This window comes from Phasianus colchicus, chromosome 14, assembly GCF_987193195.1.
Source record: "Phasianus colchicus chromosome 14, bPhaCol1.hap1.1, whole genome shotgun sequence".
NCBI classification, from domain to species: Eukaryota; Metazoa; Chordata; class Aves; order Galliformes; family Phasianidae; genus Phasianus; species Phasianus colchicus.
The window spans coordinates 9,069,429-9,089,071 of record NC_143449.1 but is presented as its reverse complement, the minus strand read 5'-3'; the positions used below and the strand labels follow the sequence as shown (position 1 = coordinate 9,089,071).

The 19,643-nt window shown below is 42.1% G+C and overlaps 1 protein-coding gene across 5 annotated transcripts in view; it reads right to left on the bottom strand.

The window, feature by feature from the left end:
• ZNF185 (zinc finger protein 185 with LIM domain) overlaps nucleotides 1-19,643 on the bottom strand; it is a 48,333-nt gene that overhangs the window by 8,408 nt on the left and 20,282 nt on the right. For 3 of the 5 annotated variants that reach the window (XM_090150191.1, XM_090150194.1, XM_090150195.1), the window contains exons 6-25: nucleotides 18,935-19,009; nucleotides 18,096-18,158; nucleotides 17,304-17,384; nucleotides 16,246-16,329; nucleotides 15,106-15,144; nucleotides 14,393-14,473; nucleotides 12,857-12,931; nucleotides 12,039-12,119; nucleotides 11,525-11,593; nucleotides 9,863-9,940; nucleotides 8,299-8,343; nucleotides 7,760-7,909; nucleotides 6,512-6,595; nucleotides 5,929-6,027; nucleotides 4,332-4,430; nucleotides 3,605-3,712; nucleotides 2,895-2,990; nucleotides 1,020-1,100; nucleotides 693-794; nucleotides 113-271 (exon numbers count right to left, since the gene is read on the bottom strand). In XM_090150191.1, the coding sequence (XP_090006317.1) occupies nucleotides 113-271; nucleotides 693-794; nucleotides 1,020-1,100; nucleotides 2,895-2,990; nucleotides 3,605-3,712; nucleotides 4,332-4,430; nucleotides 5,929-6,027; nucleotides 6,512-6,595; nucleotides 7,760-7,909; nucleotides 8,299-8,343; nucleotides 9,863-9,940; nucleotides 11,525-11,593; nucleotides 12,039-12,119; nucleotides 12,857-12,931; nucleotides 14,393-14,473; nucleotides 15,106-15,144; nucleotides 16,246-16,329; nucleotides 17,304-17,384; nucleotides 18,096-18,158; nucleotides 18,935-19,009 (1,749 nt within the window). The remainder of the gene's footprint in view (nucleotides 1-112; nucleotides 272-692; nucleotides 795-1,019; nucleotides 1,101-2,894; nucleotides 2,991-3,604; nucleotides 3,713-4,331; nucleotides 4,431-5,928; nucleotides 6,028-6,511; nucleotides 6,596-7,759; nucleotides 7,910-8,298; nucleotides 8,344-9,862; nucleotides 9,941-11,524; nucleotides 11,594-12,038; nucleotides 12,120-12,856; nucleotides 12,932-14,392; nucleotides 14,474-15,105; nucleotides 15,145-16,245; nucleotides 16,330-17,303; nucleotides 17,385-18,095; nucleotides 18,159-18,934; nucleotides 19,010-19,643) is intronic. The other 2 variants (XM_090150192.1, XM_090150193.1) reach the window with 2 other exon arrangements.

Sequence of the window (19,643 nt, the reverse complement as noted above, 5' to 3'; positions counted from 1 at the left end):
TCCTGTTTTCACTTCTTGATGCAATAATCAGACAATCTGAATCAGATGTCCTGTCAAATATTTCTGTGCCAGCAACTTTCATTGTCTCCGCATCCCTGCCCGAAATCCTTACCGTCTGGTGCTGAATCCTTGGCTGTCTACGTAGGATGGCATCCTATGGCTGGGTGCTGACAGATTGGTGTTAAAAGGCTGGCGGTCCATGTACAGTGGCATGGGATGCTGAGTCTCATATGCACCGAGAGCACTCTCTTTTGAGCTGAAGTTAGACCTGCTAAAGAATTAAGGCCAATTTGACCATAAAGCCAATGGTTATTTGCTATAACCGGCTCACGAGTACTCAAATGCCTCTCTGTTGGCAATAAGGAAAGGCTCTTAAGGTTAGGAGATTGACAAAGCACTGTACTATTTCCCCTCTCTAAATGAGCTGAATTCCTCGCACAATGAATGGCTACAAGGTTCTAAGCTAAATTGGTGCAAAATTGATACCCAACATTAAAACTTAACAAACATATTTGGGTGAAATCCTAGACCTAATAATCCCTTTGTCAGTATCATTGGATTAGCATACACTGGAGGAGGACTTTACATGAGTTTGGGACTTCAGCCAGGACTATATCATTTGTGATGGAAATGAAAAACGATGAGGATTTGAAAGCGGTTGATGGGCTCCCGAGGAGATTGTCCCACTGTACCTGGCTGCCATTGGGCTAGGCTCATTGTGTCTCCAGGCTACTGAGCTCTCGTGATGACCTTCCATGGTGGAAGGGGATTGTTCTTCATAACCAGGACTGGTCCTGCTCAGGGAGGAAAAAAGCCTGTCAGCAGTCTAAATGCTTGAGCCTGTACCTGTCCATTATGAATAAACAGTATTAGCATGATTATGTTGGTTTCCAAATTCTGCTCCCTCCATTTTCACTAGCCAAAAAATAAGCATTTGTTATGCCTTCAAACAGGGAGTTAGGAGAACATAACATGTGCAAGGTAGCAGTGAAGACATGCTTGATTTCCTAGCTGCATACCTTTCCCAGCATGTGTTGGATTCATCTCCACTTCGGGTCTCTGGAGCAGTGGTGCTGCTTTCTCTAGGAAGGGAGCTGGACCTGCCAAGAAAAAAGACCACAATAGTTTGCAGAAGTGCCACTGAGCACATAGTTATTGTAGGATGTAGATGCAACCTCTGGTGAATCTCCTCCCTCTAGAAAAGTGTACTGTTACTGCATGGAAAGATGCCAAATAATTCAAAGTTAGAATGGAAAAAAAAAAAGGAGGGAAAATACATATTTCTTCAGAAATAAGGCTGAAAGAAAAGAAAAATGTAGTTTGTGATGAACATCAGTTATCTGTTTAGAGTTTCCAAATGTGACAGTTAATTCATATACCTGTGAGCATTATGGCTTATCCAGTACATCTGTGCTGAATTTCAGACTGCTAAAAGCATGAGCTGTCTCACTGGGATACAGTATCAGAAGCATATGCAATATCTTTCCTGCATCCATTGCAGAACAACCCTGGATTTGCACATCTACATTGATCCAGGGAGATGTTTGTGCACTTTTTTGACTACTTTTGTATATTTAGGCATGCTAACTCCTCTAGGAATATTGATACACTGCAGAAAGTTCCCAAACTAGCACAGATTCCTGCATCAAAACTGCAGTTAATTAGACTAAAATTAATTCTTAACTTGCTTTCAAAGATTCTATCTTGAAACATTACAGCTAATGAAAGAGGAGACAGCCTTTGTCCTGTGCTTGGTATTAGTTGAGGGCTTCCCTTCACCAGCATTAATTCAATCTCTGCAATTTCACCAAATGAATAAGCCAAAAAGAAAAAGAACAAATTGTTCAGTTACCCAAGTGAAAGCAAGCTCAATTTAATTTGATCATTTTATAACAAAGGTACATATCTTAATTCTTACTTCCAGCAAAAGATGCTCACTGAATTTTAGATTTCCACTCAGGTTGGGATGTTCTGTTTAAGCACCTTAAGACTTTGTCCAGAACCTTAGAATAAAAATCCGTTTACTGAGTCTGTCATTACGCACAGTCCCAGCTTGTGGCAAATGCAAAGCAGTTTGCTTTCACTTAACCCATAAGTGAGAGAGTTCATCTAAGTCATACTACCTTGCTTTTGCTGTAGGCTAAGAAGTACAGATAAAGGTATGATGGGTCAAGGTGGTTGTGCAGTAATTTGGAAAGCCCCTTGACAAAATGTTCTGTACTTGCTTGAAACTAAACATTTAATGAAAACAGCAGTGGTCAACAGAAAGGAGCAGGAGATAAGTCCCAAGTCTTTCAGAGGCAGTCATAACAGCTCTCTTAGTGAGTCCAATCCAAACTCAATGTATCTGGAAGCACAAGGACTTGGTAAGCTTTAGGGCTTATCCATAGGAAGTCCATAGACTGGGGAAGACACGGAACAACCGAGGGATTACCTGAGTTTTTTCCACCCAGGCCAATTTGTTGAGGAGTACTTGAGAGAAAGTTTTCTTTTTTCCACAGCAGTCTTTTTCTGCTCACCTCAGTGAGGACTGGGCCTCTACTGCCTCCCTGCCTGCTGATGAAGAACTACAATTTGGTGTATCTGTGGAACACGCACGATAGCTCCATTTGCTGGAAGGACCCAGCAGGACAGAAAGACACTAGCATCATTGCTCTCTCCTTGCCTTTTTTTCCTCCACTGGTCCTTTCTGAGCTTCCTCCTCCACACTGTTGTCCCATCACTCACTGTGCATCTCCATGCACTCATGAAGAAAGTCCAGATTGGTGACTCCTGACCTCAAATGCAGCATTCTCAGTCCCTCCTCCAAAACTACTTGCAGTAAATAAATTCCCCATATTCTTCATTCAAAAAAAAATTAAATAAATAAATAAATAATCTATCATTTCTCTTGCCTTCTTGAAGCAAATTCTTCAGTCTGCACATAGGATGATACTCCTGTATTATTTTCTACATCGCCACCTGTGCTGTCCTTGGAGTATGACATGGACCTGGGGGAGAAGAGCAGTCTGGTTTACAAGTTGATTAGGAGATAGATTGCTCACTGAAAAACACACACGAGGGAGCAGAATTCTACCAAGAGCCTCAACATTTCATATTTACAAAATACAGACGAAAGTAATCAGTCCACAAAGTCTTTCAATTTGGCCATTTATCTATGTACTGTTTTGCATGAGGAAAGTTGAAAACACTAAGGCAGCCCCTATAAGCCCTGCAGAGCCACAGGTAAGTAGGAAGAAAATTGGTGTCAGGGTGACCAAAGTAGAGCCTGAGATCTGATACTGCCTTGATAAGTTTGGAAATGAGCCCAAGCACTGCCACAGAAATAGTTTATTGGCCTGTGTCTGCAGAAGAAGTCTCTACTTCTAAATTAAAGGTCTAGGTAGCAGGTCCTGGAAGTCCGGCTGGACAGTGTGTGATGCCTCCTGCTAATCAGGATACTCTATTCCAGGCTTTCATATAAAACCACAGTAGAGCTGCATCAGGAACACTAAGGGAGTCTGAAATAAGATTTTTATCAAGATGTGGAAGTGGGAGAAGACACAAAAGGTGCTAACTCTAACGCTACAGGAAAAGGAAGGATGGATGTTGAGTAATTCCTTACATTGCCATACTCAGGTCATGGTCAGCATGTTCATTTGACCTGGCAGGCTCTGGGTGGACATCAGGAGGTTCTTGTCCTTTCTCAGCATGGTGGTTTGAGTCAGAAAACCTAAAATAAAAAGCTGTGCTTAAAACAGTAGAGAGGAAACAGGCTTGAGGCGGATAAACATCCATTTTCTAGACAGGAGGCATAAGGCATGGAGACACTGTGTACTTGGCCAACACGATTCCCTGCCCTGAGGTCAAATCTGGTGGAAATCATGCATACAAATCTCATTCTAACATACAGGAGCACAGCTAGAAGCCTTTCAGCTCAGGCAGTCACAGAAGAAAAACATTAGGTACAGGAGAAAGCACTTGGGTCAGAATTTCTGACAGATTGATAAATTCTTCTAACACCTTGATACCCTCATGCATGATTTTGCAGCATAGTACTTGCTTATACTTATGGGCAGCAAAAACTACTGCCTGCCACTGTAGTACCAAAGGTGTCCATGGACTGATGACACATGCTGTCAGTGCAGGAATTAACTCTGGGGCTTTACACACACACGCAATATTGAACTGGCTTTTCCCAACAACATGGGTGGAACTGCCTGCTGTAATGGGATTTTATTAAGTCCCTACTCTGGGGTTCAAGGCTGAGGTCTCAGCTACACTGAGAACAGTGTAAGACAAAGAATTGTGATGTGAACAGATACTTCAGGTTAGTTCCAGAAATCACTTACCCTCCTTGGACCACCTCTAGTTTATGGTCATGTGAGGCCAGCGTGCTCTCATGTTCCCTGTTTCTAGGGCTGTTCCCTTCTTTGAAATCTTGGAAGGATCTGACAAAGGAAAAGGAAACCCCATTTGTGGCTGTCAGGCAGAGACATCTTAAAAAAAAGCCACAAGGCTTTGGTGGAGGCTAAGCTGTGACAAGTACAATGAAGCACTGCCTTCAGCAAGCTTAACTGCTTGGAATTCAACAGATGGGTCAAGCAGCAACATTTTCAGAGCCTGAAATTAGCTCTTTAAAATATCAGTCCAATTTGTGCTATATCTAGACAAACATGCTGATCTTCAGCATGAAAGTAGACCTATGGAGTATCAGATTATCTATGGTGACTGTATCATGTCAAGGCTGTGAATGTCAGGGCAGGCATTACACCTGATGCGCTGACAATACCTGAGGCTGAATTTGAGGTGTTCCTTTTTGTCCAATATTCTGAAAGTTTCCTTGTAGCCACAGATCCACTCATTTAGAGTATCTAATGATATCACTCAACACATCTTCATCTCCCCTTGCCTTTCTAGCTCAAACTTCCTTTTCTCATGATCCATAGAGAATTTGCATTGGAATCTTTGGAGTATAGCTGCTGCTGTCCCTCAGAAAGGAGTTGAAGAGATAAGTCTTCAGGAGAAACCTGACCTCAGTCATGCCACAAAGAGAGTATTGGACTGAAGAGAAATGTGGTGTGCTCCTAGTTCTGCTGCTAATTTAGAATGCAATTTAGCCATCCATACAGCTGGCATCTGGAACTAGCATTCAACAGAAGTATCTGAAAGGGGTGAAATAAAAATACTAAGCATTTCCAAAAGAACTTCTTCCTATCCAGGGGCAATAGAGGTAGTCTGAGAACTGCTGCTAAGAAAAACTTCTCTTTCCCCTCGTCAGACTCCTGAAAAGGAGTCAAGTGTCTTCTCCCTCACTGCCAGTCTTTTAGCAGAACACTTTTCAACTCATTTTCCATTTCCTTGTTTAGTGGGATAAGAACCCCTCTAGAGGAGAGCAGTGGCTGATGCACTAGGGTTTTATGACATACAATGTTGTCACAGTGACAATGATAATGGTTCTTTATTTTTTTCCTATGAGTTTTGAGACCTTCACTATCTTTGCACCAAACCCAAAAGGACTCAAAACCTGAACCAGTCCATGAAAATGGACTCCCAGGAGTGCACTGTAGCATGCTCTAAGTACCTCATCCAACCACCTCAGATCACATCAGGCTTTGCACCCTGGGCTTCCCAGAGCAGAAAGCAAGGGAGACGTGTGTGATGCACACTCACATCCTACACTAGGTGTGGGTCAAGACATGGCAGACATCCTGCTGGGAAGAAGTTGGAAAGTGTTGAATGCATTTGCTGTGTGATTTGAGTCTACATATGGCATTTGTTACTACAGTGGATATTAGACAGAGAAACAATTTGTAATTTCTTGGACAAATAGCCCATGTTATGCTGTTATTTTTGTGCTTCTTATTTCTTTTAGAATCAGCACCTCTAAGGTTTCCAACAGTGAGAAAGAACATTAGCAAACAGGGGCTTAGCACCCCAGGTCCTTACGTCGCTTCATTCCAGTCAGGCTTGCTGTATGCTGGCACTGTGGGGTTCATGAATCTGCTCTCTTGGGTGCTACTTTTCTCCTCATAGTTCAGGACAGATCTGGCAAGCAAAGAAAGGCCCATTATTTCTTTAACAACTGGCATATAAATTATCACACTAGTAAGTACAATCTACTCACAAGGCAATGCTCCTGCCAAGCTGTACCATTCACTGTCCTGCACCAGGGTCTCTCTCTAGGGACCATAATTAGTTGCATTTCAGCATATTCCTCCTATTTCAGCTGCCTTTCAGCTCCCTTGCTGCCACTTCAGCATCACTTAGCAGTCCACCATTCTCAGCAAATGAGAAGGCTATGACTAAACCCCCCAAGGATGCATCAAGAGGAGAAAAAAGCTGGAGTACTTGATTCATATCTAAGAAGATGGAAACTCATTATTATTATTATTATTATTATTATTATTATTATTATTATTATTATTATTATTATTAGGACAAGAGCAGCAAAAATAAGCCTCTTTCTATGCTTCTCTTCCCTTAATCCTCACTATTATTCATACACTCACTAAATTTATCCCATTCTAACCTTTTAAAGGAATATTCTGTGTCCTGGAGGTGTGCAGGAGTGCCCTCAGTGGGAGGAGAAGGGACACTAGACTGCAAAACAGACCTGTCAAATACAAAAAATAAAAATAAAAATAATAAATAATAAAAAAAAATCAACAGCTTGATGGCTTGCCAAAGTTAAAGTGCTTCAAGAGGCACAGTATGAAACAATACCACACTTCATACAACATCAGAAAACAGAAAGTAATTTTCTCCAAGAACTACTTTTCCTTCAGGTTGAAATACTTTCACTATCTCTAATAAAGAAGAACAGAAGTTGTAAGTGGAACTAATACAGTCATTCATCCTCAATTCACACACACCCTGGCTGGATACATTAATTTTCTGGTCTGTCACAGGATCATGCACCTGGGACAAAGCACAACACAGATGTCTTTGGGGAAGATCCATCTATGTTACAAAGACACAGATGTCTTTTGGGAAGATCGTTCTATGTTACTAGCAGCAGCTCTAGGTTTTGCATTTTACACCATCCTACAGGAAGCCTCGTGGTCCTCTTCTCATGGGGCATGGAGGCTGGAAGACAACATTTGCTCACTTCAATTTCTTTTGTAACCCAATAAATAGAGTCAAGTTCCAAAATTGGATTGGAAGGAACCACAAAGATCATCCAAACTCTCTGCTGTGCCAGGGTTGCCAACCACTAGATCAGATGGCCCAGGAACCCATCCAACCTGCCCTTGTACGCCGCCAGAAATGGAGCAACCACAGCTTCTCTGGGCAGCCTGTTCCAGTGCCTCACTACCCTCTGAGTAAAGAATTTCTTCCTAACATCTAATCTAAACCTCCCCTCCGTCAGTTTAAATCCATTCCCCTTTGTCCTATCACTATCTATCCATGTAAAAAGTCAGTCCTGCTTGTAAGCTCCTTTCAAGTAGAGAATGATCACAATGAGGTCTCCCCATATCCTTCTTTTCTCCAAGCTAAACATTCCAAGCACTCTCAACCTTTTATCAAAGGAAAGGTGCTCCAACCTTTGTAAGAATAAGAGAGGAAAGGAGAGATTAGTGTATTTGGTATCAACAGCAGCAAGTGTTTTTGAGATCAGTGTTAAAAGCAATGATAATGCTGCCATATCTGCTCCTTAGCTGATTTGGTAGGAAAACATTGATGAGGAAAAAGTGGCTCTCTTAGCTTTGTTGCATAATTTGGACTCTATTTGCAACTCTACTGTGAACACATTATTTATTCTTCCCCTGGAACATACCTGCTGCTAGCAGCACCAATGTGAGTTCCAGCATCAGGCTCTGCCCTTGCAGGTTCAGACTTTGCATCATCCATGTAGGGAGAAGCCTCATACTGTTGGTGCAGCTTGTCTACAGCATCTGCAGATCTGTCCCTATAACCAGAATCAGACCTGGTAAGAAAGGGAGATTTGTGGGTCACAGACTGAAGCTTAGCAGGCTGGAGAGTGGAGTGTGAAAACAGTGAAAACAAACATGAGATTTGCTAGTCTCAAACAATTTCCTTCCTACTTTCTTCTTAGCTCCCCAACTTTCTTGCAGCAGATCCAAAGGGCAGAAACCATCCCATCATCTCAGGATAGTGCAAGGAAAGAAGCTGAAAGATCACAGATCACCACAGATCACCACCACAGCTGGTGGATCAGGTCCATTTCCTTTTTAAAGTGCATACAAGTGCCTAGAACACATTTTTTAGGGCAGTATTACATCAGGAAAAGATCATTTCCACTTAAAACCAAGAAAAATATGTGCATTTTACACTGCTAATTTTCTTTAGACTTACTTTGGTAGGTAAAATTCATTGTTGGCTTCTGTGTGTTCAGAACAACTAAAAGAGAGAGAAAACAGCTTTAGAAAGCATCCTTGTTTTGATTTGAGTAACAATCTGCAATTATTTTCTTATACGTTTAAAAAAGGAGAGAGAATAAAATCCCTAAGACTTCCCAGAGATAGTCCTAAGTGTATTTCTACAGGTAAAATGGCCAGAAACTTAGGGGAAATTCATTGTGCAAGGAGCAGTTAGTAACCCTGAAAACTGTCAACATGACAGATGTTAGTGGTATGGAGCCATCTAGAAATTCAAGCCAGGATCAGTGGGATGTCCTGCAGGCCACAGATGCAACACAGGCACTTCTATTTTCACACACAAGGGAGGGAACAGCCCTTCTGTCCTCTGTCTTGCCTCAAGGGAGCCGACAAAATAGGGAACTACAGGTGTCTGATCCTAAATTGTGTTTCTGTTTTTTTGTTTCGCGGCTGTGGGCAGTGATAAAGCAGATGGGTGAACAGCTCTTACTGAACTTCTCTTCTGAATGCCATGGTGATAGCAGCTTTCTTCCTTCAATTCCACTTTCTCAGGCTGGACAGTAACACAGCTCTTTCCGTTTGCAACCTTTTTAATTTGAGAATCTAATTTATACTTTTCCCCTTCCAGTAGAGGTCAGGCCCTCTAGAAAAGTTGTAGAATAAACTGTCTTATACTGCCATAGAACAGGAAGGAACTGGGTTTTTTCAGTCACCTTCAGTGGATGTCCAAGATGTACCTTCGTACTTGCACTGAATTCTGGATCAAATTAAACCAGTTTCCCAGAGCAGGAGAAGACCATCCAGGTCCAGGATACAGTGGTGTACAGAAGCACTGTGGAGTCCCAGCAAAGGAGCTCCACTGGGCATCAGCCAGTTTGGATGCCAGAAATACTGGTGCCAACAGAAAGGGCCAGGATTTAGCCAAAGATGGAACAGGTGATTCTCATGCACACAAAAGTCAAGCAGAGCAGTGACAATGGACTGCACTTGGAGACAACAACTGCACCTGTAATTACGGGATCTTTAACTAGTTTTCCTAACACCTTAGAGCCAGGTCACGACTTTTCCTAGTTACTGAACCTTTTTCCAGACACTTTAGAGAAAATGGGAGCTTCTATCCTTCATCTTTTCTAAGGAGAATCTTTTTGTAAAAACTAATAGATAGGTGGAGGCCTAGAGTTATCTTAAGTGTGAAGCTCTCTATACCGTAAAAAATATAAAAAATTGAATTAGTTTACATTTGGGAATAAATGCAGAAAATGCAGAAATGACCCAGAAAAGTTATATTTTCCTTGTATAATAGAAGCTAAACTAAAAACTGGAACAATATCAAACGATTGTCTGTAAAAAGATAATGTTCTCATTTTTAACTCCCTTCTCAAATAAAATTTTAGAGAAACTACTGCAGTTCTGCAAAGCACAGATTGAATTGTGCTTTTCCATCAGTAAAGATCCATTCAGAGTTTCTAGACAGCTGAAGTGGAGCACTTTATTATCTACACAATGCTGAAGTCAATAAAGGAATTTCACACTAACTTTACCTTCCATTTGTGGAAACCACAGTTGCTCTAGGCTTATCCCATGAGAATGGCTCAGACTTTTCCTTGGGAAGTTTGTCACTAGAAAAAGAAAAATGCCAGTAAGATATGACCAGCGACTTACATTATATGACCATAGGACAGTCTGCTAACATTTCGTTTGGACAAGCACAAAATGGGGCTAGCCCAGTACACCAGGATACGGAGAACCAACCTTTTACGTGCTGTGGACCTGACTGCAGCTCATGGTTACTTAGAGAGATGTGCTGCTCTCTGGAGTGAGGAACTGATAAATCCTTTGCTCAGATAAAAGTGCCCTACAACAGATGCTCTCTGCTCCTGGGCCAGAGAGGTCTTCCTGCACGGTCCACCAGCTGCACCTCTTTGTTGTGCCCAACTACACCCATCATTCACTCCCCAGACCTATCAAGCTGTGCATGTTTCCCTCCCTGCCAATTATTTTCTCTCCAGTTTTAGGTGGCTTAAGTAATGAGGAATCCTCTAATTTCTCTGGGACACTGACGCACAATTAGGAGCAGCTATGTGACCCAAATGACCCTAAGCACAATGAGTGTATTGTAATCAGGCTGTCCCTGCAGTGACATACAAGGATATATTTATGGGCCTCAGCTGAACTATCAAGACAGCCTCTACCAGACTTTACCTTTTCTCAAGCACATTAGACTTGTTTTCACCAAGATAGAAAGTTGGGAAGATTTCTAGCTTTATCTTCACTGATAGGGGTGAAAAGTGAACTGCAATTAACTGTGTCTGCTGCACAATCTCATTTGGTAGATCCAAGCTTTCTACAGCTGTTCAAGAACAATCTTGACACAGCCAAAAATTCAGTTTGGCAACACTGGGAACAAAAAGAGCCCTGCTAATATGGGATATATCTCAGAAACACCTCTCTTGCTCTTCCCCAGAAAGGAACCATCTCATTCTCAAAGGAAATGGGGCAAATAAATGACACCATGTAGGATGCTGTCTTCTGCTCAAAGTACATCTCAGCATAAGCCAGCCAGCAGCAGCCAGTTTGTAGTGTGCTGCTGCATGAGATACTTTCTACCCATAGCTAGGCTGCGTTCAGCTGTCATTGCTTTCTCGTCAGAGGTCTCCTCAGACTTCTCAGCCATTTTGCCATTATGATATTCAGAATAAATGCCCTAATATGCGGATTTAGGTGCAGCTACATTACATCAGAGTTCCGTCCCTTGACATATTCACCACTCATACCCATGCCTTCCAGTTTTCTTTGACTCTCCTCCATATTACAGAGCTTTTTGCACTTTCTCATTGTTCAGTCACCCCTGCAGACTTTCTACAAGATGCAGAGGACCAGAACCAGTGTTAGAAGTCACCAGTGACATAGGTTAAAAGCAACCTTGCAGGTGGAAGGAACTCCCTGGGGATGGACAACTGTGAAGCAGATTCTTTAGGGACTGAGCCATAGAGGAGAATCCTTGGGGGAGGTGGAGGAGGAACAGAAAAAAACTGACTTTATAGCCTAGCCAACAGATGATGTTCTTGGAGAGCAGCCCAGGACCATGACTGGAGAGATCCCATCTGTTTGAGACCACTAGCAAGCATATAACATTTCTAAGCAAAAAAACAGGGTTATGCCTTATGTTTAACAGTGTAGATCAGCCTTTCTCAACTTCTTACCCATCCCCATGCTGTGGCACAGTTTTCAATGAGGACTCCCCGTTAGGCGTTTGTCTGCTTTCACCATTTCTGCAAGCAAAACAGCAAAAACACTTAGGTGTGGGAACAGAATGTGAGGCACAGGAACTCCATGGCAGAGTGTTTGTTGGAAGGCAATAAGGACAGTTTGGGGACTGGACTGAAATAAAAGCATGATCAGTTTAGGACATAGAAAGGTCTGTAAATTTTGGACTCATTCTCATCAGAAAGAACCAGGTGATGTTTGAGCTGTGGGAGGCCCACAAGCTTTCATTTCAAGCTTTTCTCCCAGGTTGTTAATAGTTTCATAACACACTGCTTTCTTAGAGTTCCCATGCTACAGGATTTATTGTTTCATGAATGCACTGTGTCCAAATCACATGCATCTGGGAAAACACCACCAAGCAGGATCAATCTCCCAGCCCACCACGGCAGCAAGCTTGCTTCTTGCTATCATTAGTGGAGCTTTAGGAGAATTCTGAGCCAGCAGACCTACCTGATTTCAGCATACGTGGAAATTTTCTCTGAAGTTTCCCTTAAGGTTGTGGTTGTTTGGCTCTTACTGCCTATTTCAGTGCTGCAAGAGAAAACAAGGAAAGCAGCGGTCTTTCCTGAACAAACCAGCTCCCCCTTGCAGCTGGCCAAAATTATCTTGTGCAGAAGTGTTCCTTTCAGCAAATAAACAGAATTTAAAACAAACATCACTGCTTTCAGTACATTCACTTTAGAAGTAGTCTTACCAGAAGCAATTTTGAAATTAAAAACACCAGCTACTGCCATGAATATCTACAGTCTGCCAGTGATACACAGGGGAAAAAAAAAAAGAAAACAACAAAAAAAAACCAACAAGGTCAATGACCAATGCAGTTTGCAGTACTGTGAAAAAACATTTTAATTTTTTTTTTAATACTATGCTCTGAATTCAATCAAACAAAGTTGAAGGCGGTTGGTGGAGGGGTTGGAGCTTCATGATCTTTGAGGGTCCCTTCCAACCCAAGCCATTCTATGATTTTCTATGAAGGCAACTGAAAATTATTCCACCACACAAGAAAGAGTTTGGTAGTTCTTTTCCTCAGGTTTTGAGCACTTATATCAAAATGTCAGATTCTTTCAAGACACAGCATGGATTTCAGACAGAAAACCTTTGTATATTCACACAGCTGTTTTAAAAGTCTTCCATGTACAAGGCTGATAAATTGGCTTTATTTCACCTCCTAAAGGTGTGACAACAGAAGTCTCTGACTCCAAGCTGCATATGTGCTGATACAGCACCAAAAGATGTCCAAGGCATCCTGGATATGCTGTAACACTCACCTGGTGGGCGACACTGCTGTTGTCTTTGGTGCATTCCAGGAAGGCCCAACCGTGGGTTTTTTTAGCCCATTGGTACTGACAGATGAAAAACAAACAAACCCCACAAGTAACAAAGCATTAAAAACAGAATATTTTTTAGTTGCTAACCTGCTTGCTGGCCCACAGCTCTCATGTCTGCCTCCTAGGTAGTTAGAGAAGAAATCCTGCAGTGCAGGAACTCACACACAGCTGTCCCTGAGCACTGTTGCACTGGTGTGACTAATATTTGCCATTTTGCTGAAATACTCAGAGACTCAAAGTCTAAGAACTGACTTTTCCTGTCTAGCACAGTTGAGGCTATTTCTGTCCCTAGTATTTGAGCTTGAACCAAAAAACAGTTTTCCCAAATGTATAGATTAAAGCTCAGTGCGTTTACAAAATTGTTTTAACTCTATGTGCATGAATGTGAGGAAGGTTGGGTAAGTACATTTCATCCCTGTCTCAAAACACAATGGTACAAAATTACCACCAAAATTCATGGGGCAGCTCCTTCACCCTGAAAACAAAGCACTACAGGCTGAAAGGCCTCATCTATTGGACTCCCTGCTGGGCACACTAAGGACCAGAGTGGCAGAGAAGCTAATAATGCCACTGTTTGGCTTCAGGCCACCCTTTATAGCAAGAATAGAGAGCTTAATCCCAAATTAAATGAATCTGCTTGAAAACAGAAGAATATTTTCCTTCCTAGGACAAACATTTCCACTTCCGTATGAGTCTCAGCCCCACACACCAGTGGCTTTTGACCAGTGTGGACTAGGAGAGAATATCACTGCTGCTTCTTTATATCAAAGACAGCTTATTCCCAGGTTTTTCATACCATTGCAGGAATGCCTTAGTCTGCCTACCACAGCTCCACAGTAGCCTGTGGTAGGGGCTGGAAGCTTGAAATGAGGCTAACTTTTACTATGAAAGCAAAGATCAATTTAAAGATAATGAACTTCTCAAACCTCCCAAGTCACACCTATCTGTTGCTATCAAGATAGAATAATTAAATCTAAAGTCTAACAAAAGCAGAGAGCTGGCTCAGGGGACTGGAAATAATGAGATATTGAGTACTTCATGTCTAGGTGATAGGGTCAGTTCACACAGCCAAGTCTGCTAGTACAAGAAAATCATTACTATCTGATGGCTCGTTGATGGGTGGGTGAGCTCATCTAAACCTGTCCTGACTCTTCTGTGCATTGTCTCTCCTGGACTGCTGTCAGGCTTGTTTCTGTGGCACATGAGTACCTCATGAAGACAAGGCCAACTGCTGTGGTGTGTGATCAGGAGAGGGGCTCAGTGGCAAGTTTATATCATGCAACACACTATAGCTTATGCTACTCATTTTTCCTTTTCAGTTGTTCTCTTTCTGCAAAAAAGAGGCAACAAGGGTTTCGTGAGAAGTCTTCTGAAAAACCTCCATCCCTGCTACCTTCCAGCTAAATGGAAAGATGGAAAGTCATTGTACCCAAAATCCAAGACAATCACCACACTTCTCCAGAATGAGGTCAATACCTGTTGTCATCTACTGTAAACTTGCATGAATCAGACACAGTCGGATTCCTCCTCTGCTGTCCTTCTTCTTCTATCTCAATTCTTCCAGACAGAGAGGGGAGATGAAAGTGAAAAATATTAAATATATCACAATTTCCCATTCTTCACTGCTAGCTAATCCAGGCAGTTTACTTTAGCCTTCCCTTAAGCTATGTTTTCTCTGTTTCCCTCAGAGGTATATTTTTCCTGTCCTTTGTGCTCTGTGCTTTTATTGGTGAGCATCTCAAATGGTTGAATGAAGTAAGACCTGAAGCCAAAATCAGTGGCATTTTTTCTGTCACAGTCAGCCTACAAATATCATCAGGCAAATGTTTAAGTTCCAGAAAATGGCCTAGATATCATTTCCTTACAGTACCAAGCGCTTCAGAAATTGAACACCTGAAGAATATTGGCATTGCTGATTGGAAGAAGAAAGGCAGTGAATGAATCAATACAATCCCTCCTCATTTCAGGTTGCACACTACCAAAGTATCATCACATATTCTCATCGTTCATAACAATGTGAACTCTCAAAATCCAGTGTGATTCATTCCTAAGCATCCTTTTTACAGGAACTGTCCCTCCTCTGCTTTAAAACACATTGGCATCTCCCATCCCAGCATTTAACAGCAACCCTGGCATAGCACTGACACCCAGCCCAAGCTGTATTGCTAGAGCAGGGGTCAGTGACCTACCTCTTGGCAAACAAGGGTGGGAATTCTTGTGTTGGGCTTCTGTAAGGGAAGCATAAAGGCAATGGTTAGAAGTTTGGAGGAAAAGACACACCTTAAGCAGGAGCAGTTCCCAAGTGGTCACTGATCCATATGGTGCAAAGCATTAAGCACCAATTGGGCAGAGCTGACAGTGAGTGGATAGACAAATTACAGAACAGAGTAAATAAAAATAGGAAGAGCAATAATTTGTAACAAACTGTATAAGTTTTTCCAAAGTGTTTCCATGATTTTACACCTTCCCAATTCTGCTTTTCTTCCTCCATGTAAGCCTGTCTCTCTCCACACACCACACAATACTTGATGCACCAGAAAAAATAGCAGGCAGTTCAAACTCCCTCAGTGTCCTTATAAATCCTATCCAGGCAGCCCTGGATATCCTCCCATTCTCAGCACAGTCAAATGCTTCTGGCACATCCCCTCCCTGCTTCCTCCCACACTACCAACCTCCTGGTGCCTCGTTCCATCACACTGAGTTAGGTCAGGAGGAAGAGGATTTACAGTGAAAGCAAGCTGCAAAAAAAAAGTCACTAGCACAGTTCCTCAGAGATCAGAGGCCTTGGAAATCTGCTTATTTCCTCTCAGAAAAGAGAAGGATAACACAGCCTTGAACAGCAGCTCCCAGATATCATTCATGCTATTGTTGCATTCCCACACATTAGTTAGGTAAACTGTACCAAAAAGGTGATCCAATTTGGATGCAGTTTCTACTCATGGGCTGTATTTGCTCTAATCTCCCCCTAGCATGCAAATACTTCCTGCAGTGAAACTCGAGAGACCAGTATTAGAAAGTGACTGACAACCTGGGTCTTAAATGTGGGTCCCAGACAATTAGAGACTATCACAGTTTTTTTTTCCTGCTGAAATTTTATTCCTATCAGTAGCAGAGTCTTCTCAAGATTCCTAGAAGACTCCCCCAGTTCTGCAGAAACTTTCAAGTAACATAGCAACTTCTAGAAAGAGAGCAATAAAAGTTTTTTCCGCTTGCTTGGGAGATACCCAATATCTTCTGTGAGTCTCTAGATCAGACTGCCACCCTTATCATTCCATTGCCAGTAGCCTCTTCCCTGCCTCTTGCCTCATATTTCCATAAGGAAAACTCACCCACTGCTTTTCTTTGCTGCTGAGAGGACATAAGCACGTTCCCTGCTGGCAGTGCGCCTCAGGACACTGTTGGCTGCCTCTGTCCTGGAAGTGAAGGAAAAGGTCACATTCTGCTCATGCTTTTAGGGGCTGCTGGGTGCAGCCTGAAGAAGCAATAGATGAACAGCCCAGTGGAGACTTGTCCTAAACATGACACAACTCTGAAAATCTCCTGAAACCCAGCCAGGGTGAAGAGAACAAACAGTATCTGAACTTTTTCTCTAGCATCAATGTTTCTCTTCACATTGGGCCATAGCACTTTCTCATGGATGTAACATATCAGGAAAAAAAAATTTCTTCTCCTCAAGACCTGGTCTGTTTTGATGTTGCATACAGAGGGACAAAAATGGGATACCAGCTTTATGGCTGATAGGCTACGTAGACTGCACATATTAATGCAAACACCAGTACCACCAAATGTATCAAAGGGGAAAGTCAAAAATGAAAAGATTTTAACTGGTTTATCACCTCTGGTCACATTACCAAGTTTCACTGTAAAAGTCTTTATCTGAGAAAAAGCATCCTTAGAAACAAAACAAAGAAATGCATATCTGCCACAGGAACAAAACATACCCTATTACTGGTGTGAGAACAAGACACTCATTTAGATCTGGACTTAGATACAAGTCCCCAGATGGCCCGGTCTCAAAGACACACGTGTAGGCAGCAGGAGGAGGACTACTCCCTTTACTTCCAGGCTATCTGTGCATCCCTATCGTTTCACATAGGCACCATGGAGCTGATGGATTCCACAACCCATTCCCAGCTACAAAATTAATTGGGGTATGCTGTCAGGTTGAATCACGTCAGGCTTTTAATTATATTTTGTTGAGAGTGCAGTCGCCTGTGGGCATTGATGTGCTCTCTGTAGAAATATCTGCTTATTATTTTATTGCAATCAGCCCTAATGGCTTAGCTATAATCATCATTGAACTGACCCTCCCATTAAAGAACAGTTAATCTGAAGTCCACTTGTCACTGCCCCTTGCAAGAAAGAGGTGGTTACCTGGAAGGCATACCTCTTTTTATGTTCATCTGGACTAAAAGGCACATCCTCCTCATCCAAGTCCACTGATTTTTGCTTGACATTATAGGGAGCTCTGAAATAGGAAAGGAAGAGGAGAGCCAGAGTAAGGAAACTGCCTGCGTAGAATGTTGCAGCACAAGAAAAAACAAAACAAAACAAAACAAAACAAAACAAAACAAAAAACAACAATGCTCAAGGTAAATCTAAGGGCAGGGTGTGTGGAAACAGGTTCAGGCCCTGGAAATGTTGCATATGAGTGGGAGGACACTTGTATTTTTCAGCTGGATTAGAGTACACATGTGCTCATAGGATTTTATTAGTGGAGGGGTTTTAAGACTAGAGGATTTTAAGACTACAGGTTGATAAATGCTCAGCTGCATTTCAGGGTACAGCCACAGTCCCTGATGTTAAATGTTATGAATGAAATGTCATGAGTGCTGTTCTGCCATGAGGCTCCTCCTTTCCACTGGTTTCATAAAAGCCAGAATGCTGCAAACCTAGTCCCCAGGTTGCATGCTCCAGTTTCTGCCTTAATTACTATCAAGTGGTAAAATTTGGTTCATACAGAGGCCATTACCAGGTCAAGGAACACCTTACAGCCCACACAGGCCTGGAGGTAACACTGGAAAATGCTTAAGTTTCCAGTGATAGCTCTCTACACAGCACTCAGATGATGAAGCCAGGCCTGACTGAGCACCTATTTGTGGGTGGCTTTCTTGCTGAGGCTCAGGTGCTGCTGAGCCTGCACATGGGCAGAAAGCACTGCTCTTCTTTGCACACTCACAGTTTCTTGTAATCCTCAGTGGTCATCCTGTAGCCAGAAGAACTGGGTCCCTTCACGGCAGTGCTACAGATGGCACAAATCACAATGGTTAACATGACTCTCCTGAGCTCTCATCCTCTTTCACTTTCTCCCCATACTTCACAAGATGAAGAAAAACAGAGTGATCCTAAGTATCCACCCTCTGAATTTAGGGGCAGAATTCTTTCCATGGTTTTGGATTAGGATTTGATGTCTATGTTGATTTTCCAGGGCCAGTGAGTTGTCAAAGCCAGTATGGGTATACTCTTCTGTGAGATGATGCTACTCTATCCCAGAATTAGCAAGGGAAGGGGAAAGACACTTTGCAGCATCATTCTTCTCCTCAGCTGAAACAAAACAGGGGGGAAAAGGGGAATTCAAAAAGTTTCATCTGACACGAAACAAACATCTGTCCAGATCAGAGCCATGCTTAGATCTTTCTACACTTAAACATAAGTGCCTGTCAAGAAACAGGTTCAAAAAAAACCACCTTAAAAACACCAAAATGAATGTCACAGCTTTGAAAGGCTTCCTTGTGATTTATACCCCACCCAAACCTATTTGCCAAATTAAACCCAAATCCACGAGTAGTTTCAGTCAACTGCTTTTCTATGCTTTGGTGAGGAAAATACAGAGTTTGATGTCTTTTTTCCATGTTCTGGGTAGAGCTGCTAAATCAAAAGCCCTGTCTTTCAGCATTATATAGTGTTTTAAAGAAGCTCACTGGAAGCCCACTAGCATCAGCCAAAGTAAAAGAATCTCTCAAAATATATACAATATTTAGAAGTTCATTTTCATTAAGAATTGGAAGATATACATACTTTTTCTGTACTGCCTTAGAAGATGGAGAATTTGGCACGGAAGGAGTCTTATCAATGGTTTTCGTGAACACTCCCCTGGTGAGAAAAGAGACATACTAAAATTGTTTTTCAGGGAAGGGTTTGGAGCTAAGATTAGGAGACATGCAGCCATTCTTAGGCCTAATAGCATCTACATGTTCTGTTGGCTCAGGATACCAAAAATTGTAAGATACTTTCCAGGGAGAGTCATCCTGAGAAAAGTTCCATCTTCCTATTCTATGGTCTTACACAACACAGTAAAATCAGCTTTCACACCACTCGGGTGGGTGTGCATCACAGGACTTGCCAACCTGTTTAGGATAAGTGGGACATTAGGGTCTCTGCATACAACAAGCTACACGTCAGGGGAAGCTGAAGCGCAGAAGTCCCGTCAGTAGCCATGTTTTGATCCTGATAAAGATTATGGAAAATTTTTGCAGCATGATCATCTTCCTGTGTGTGATCATTATATCATACAGAAGAGATCTGATTTTCTGTTAACATCACCATCAAATTACCTGTTAACAAAACATCCAGGAGTATCTCTTTATCACAGAATGTTCATCTGTGAGCATTACAGTGTTCCTAACTGGCAGAAGAGACCAAGACATCATAGTATTTTTCATGTTTGCTGCTCCTGATATAGTTCTCCTTTCCCTCCACCCCAAGTGCTTCTTGCCACTCTGTATAC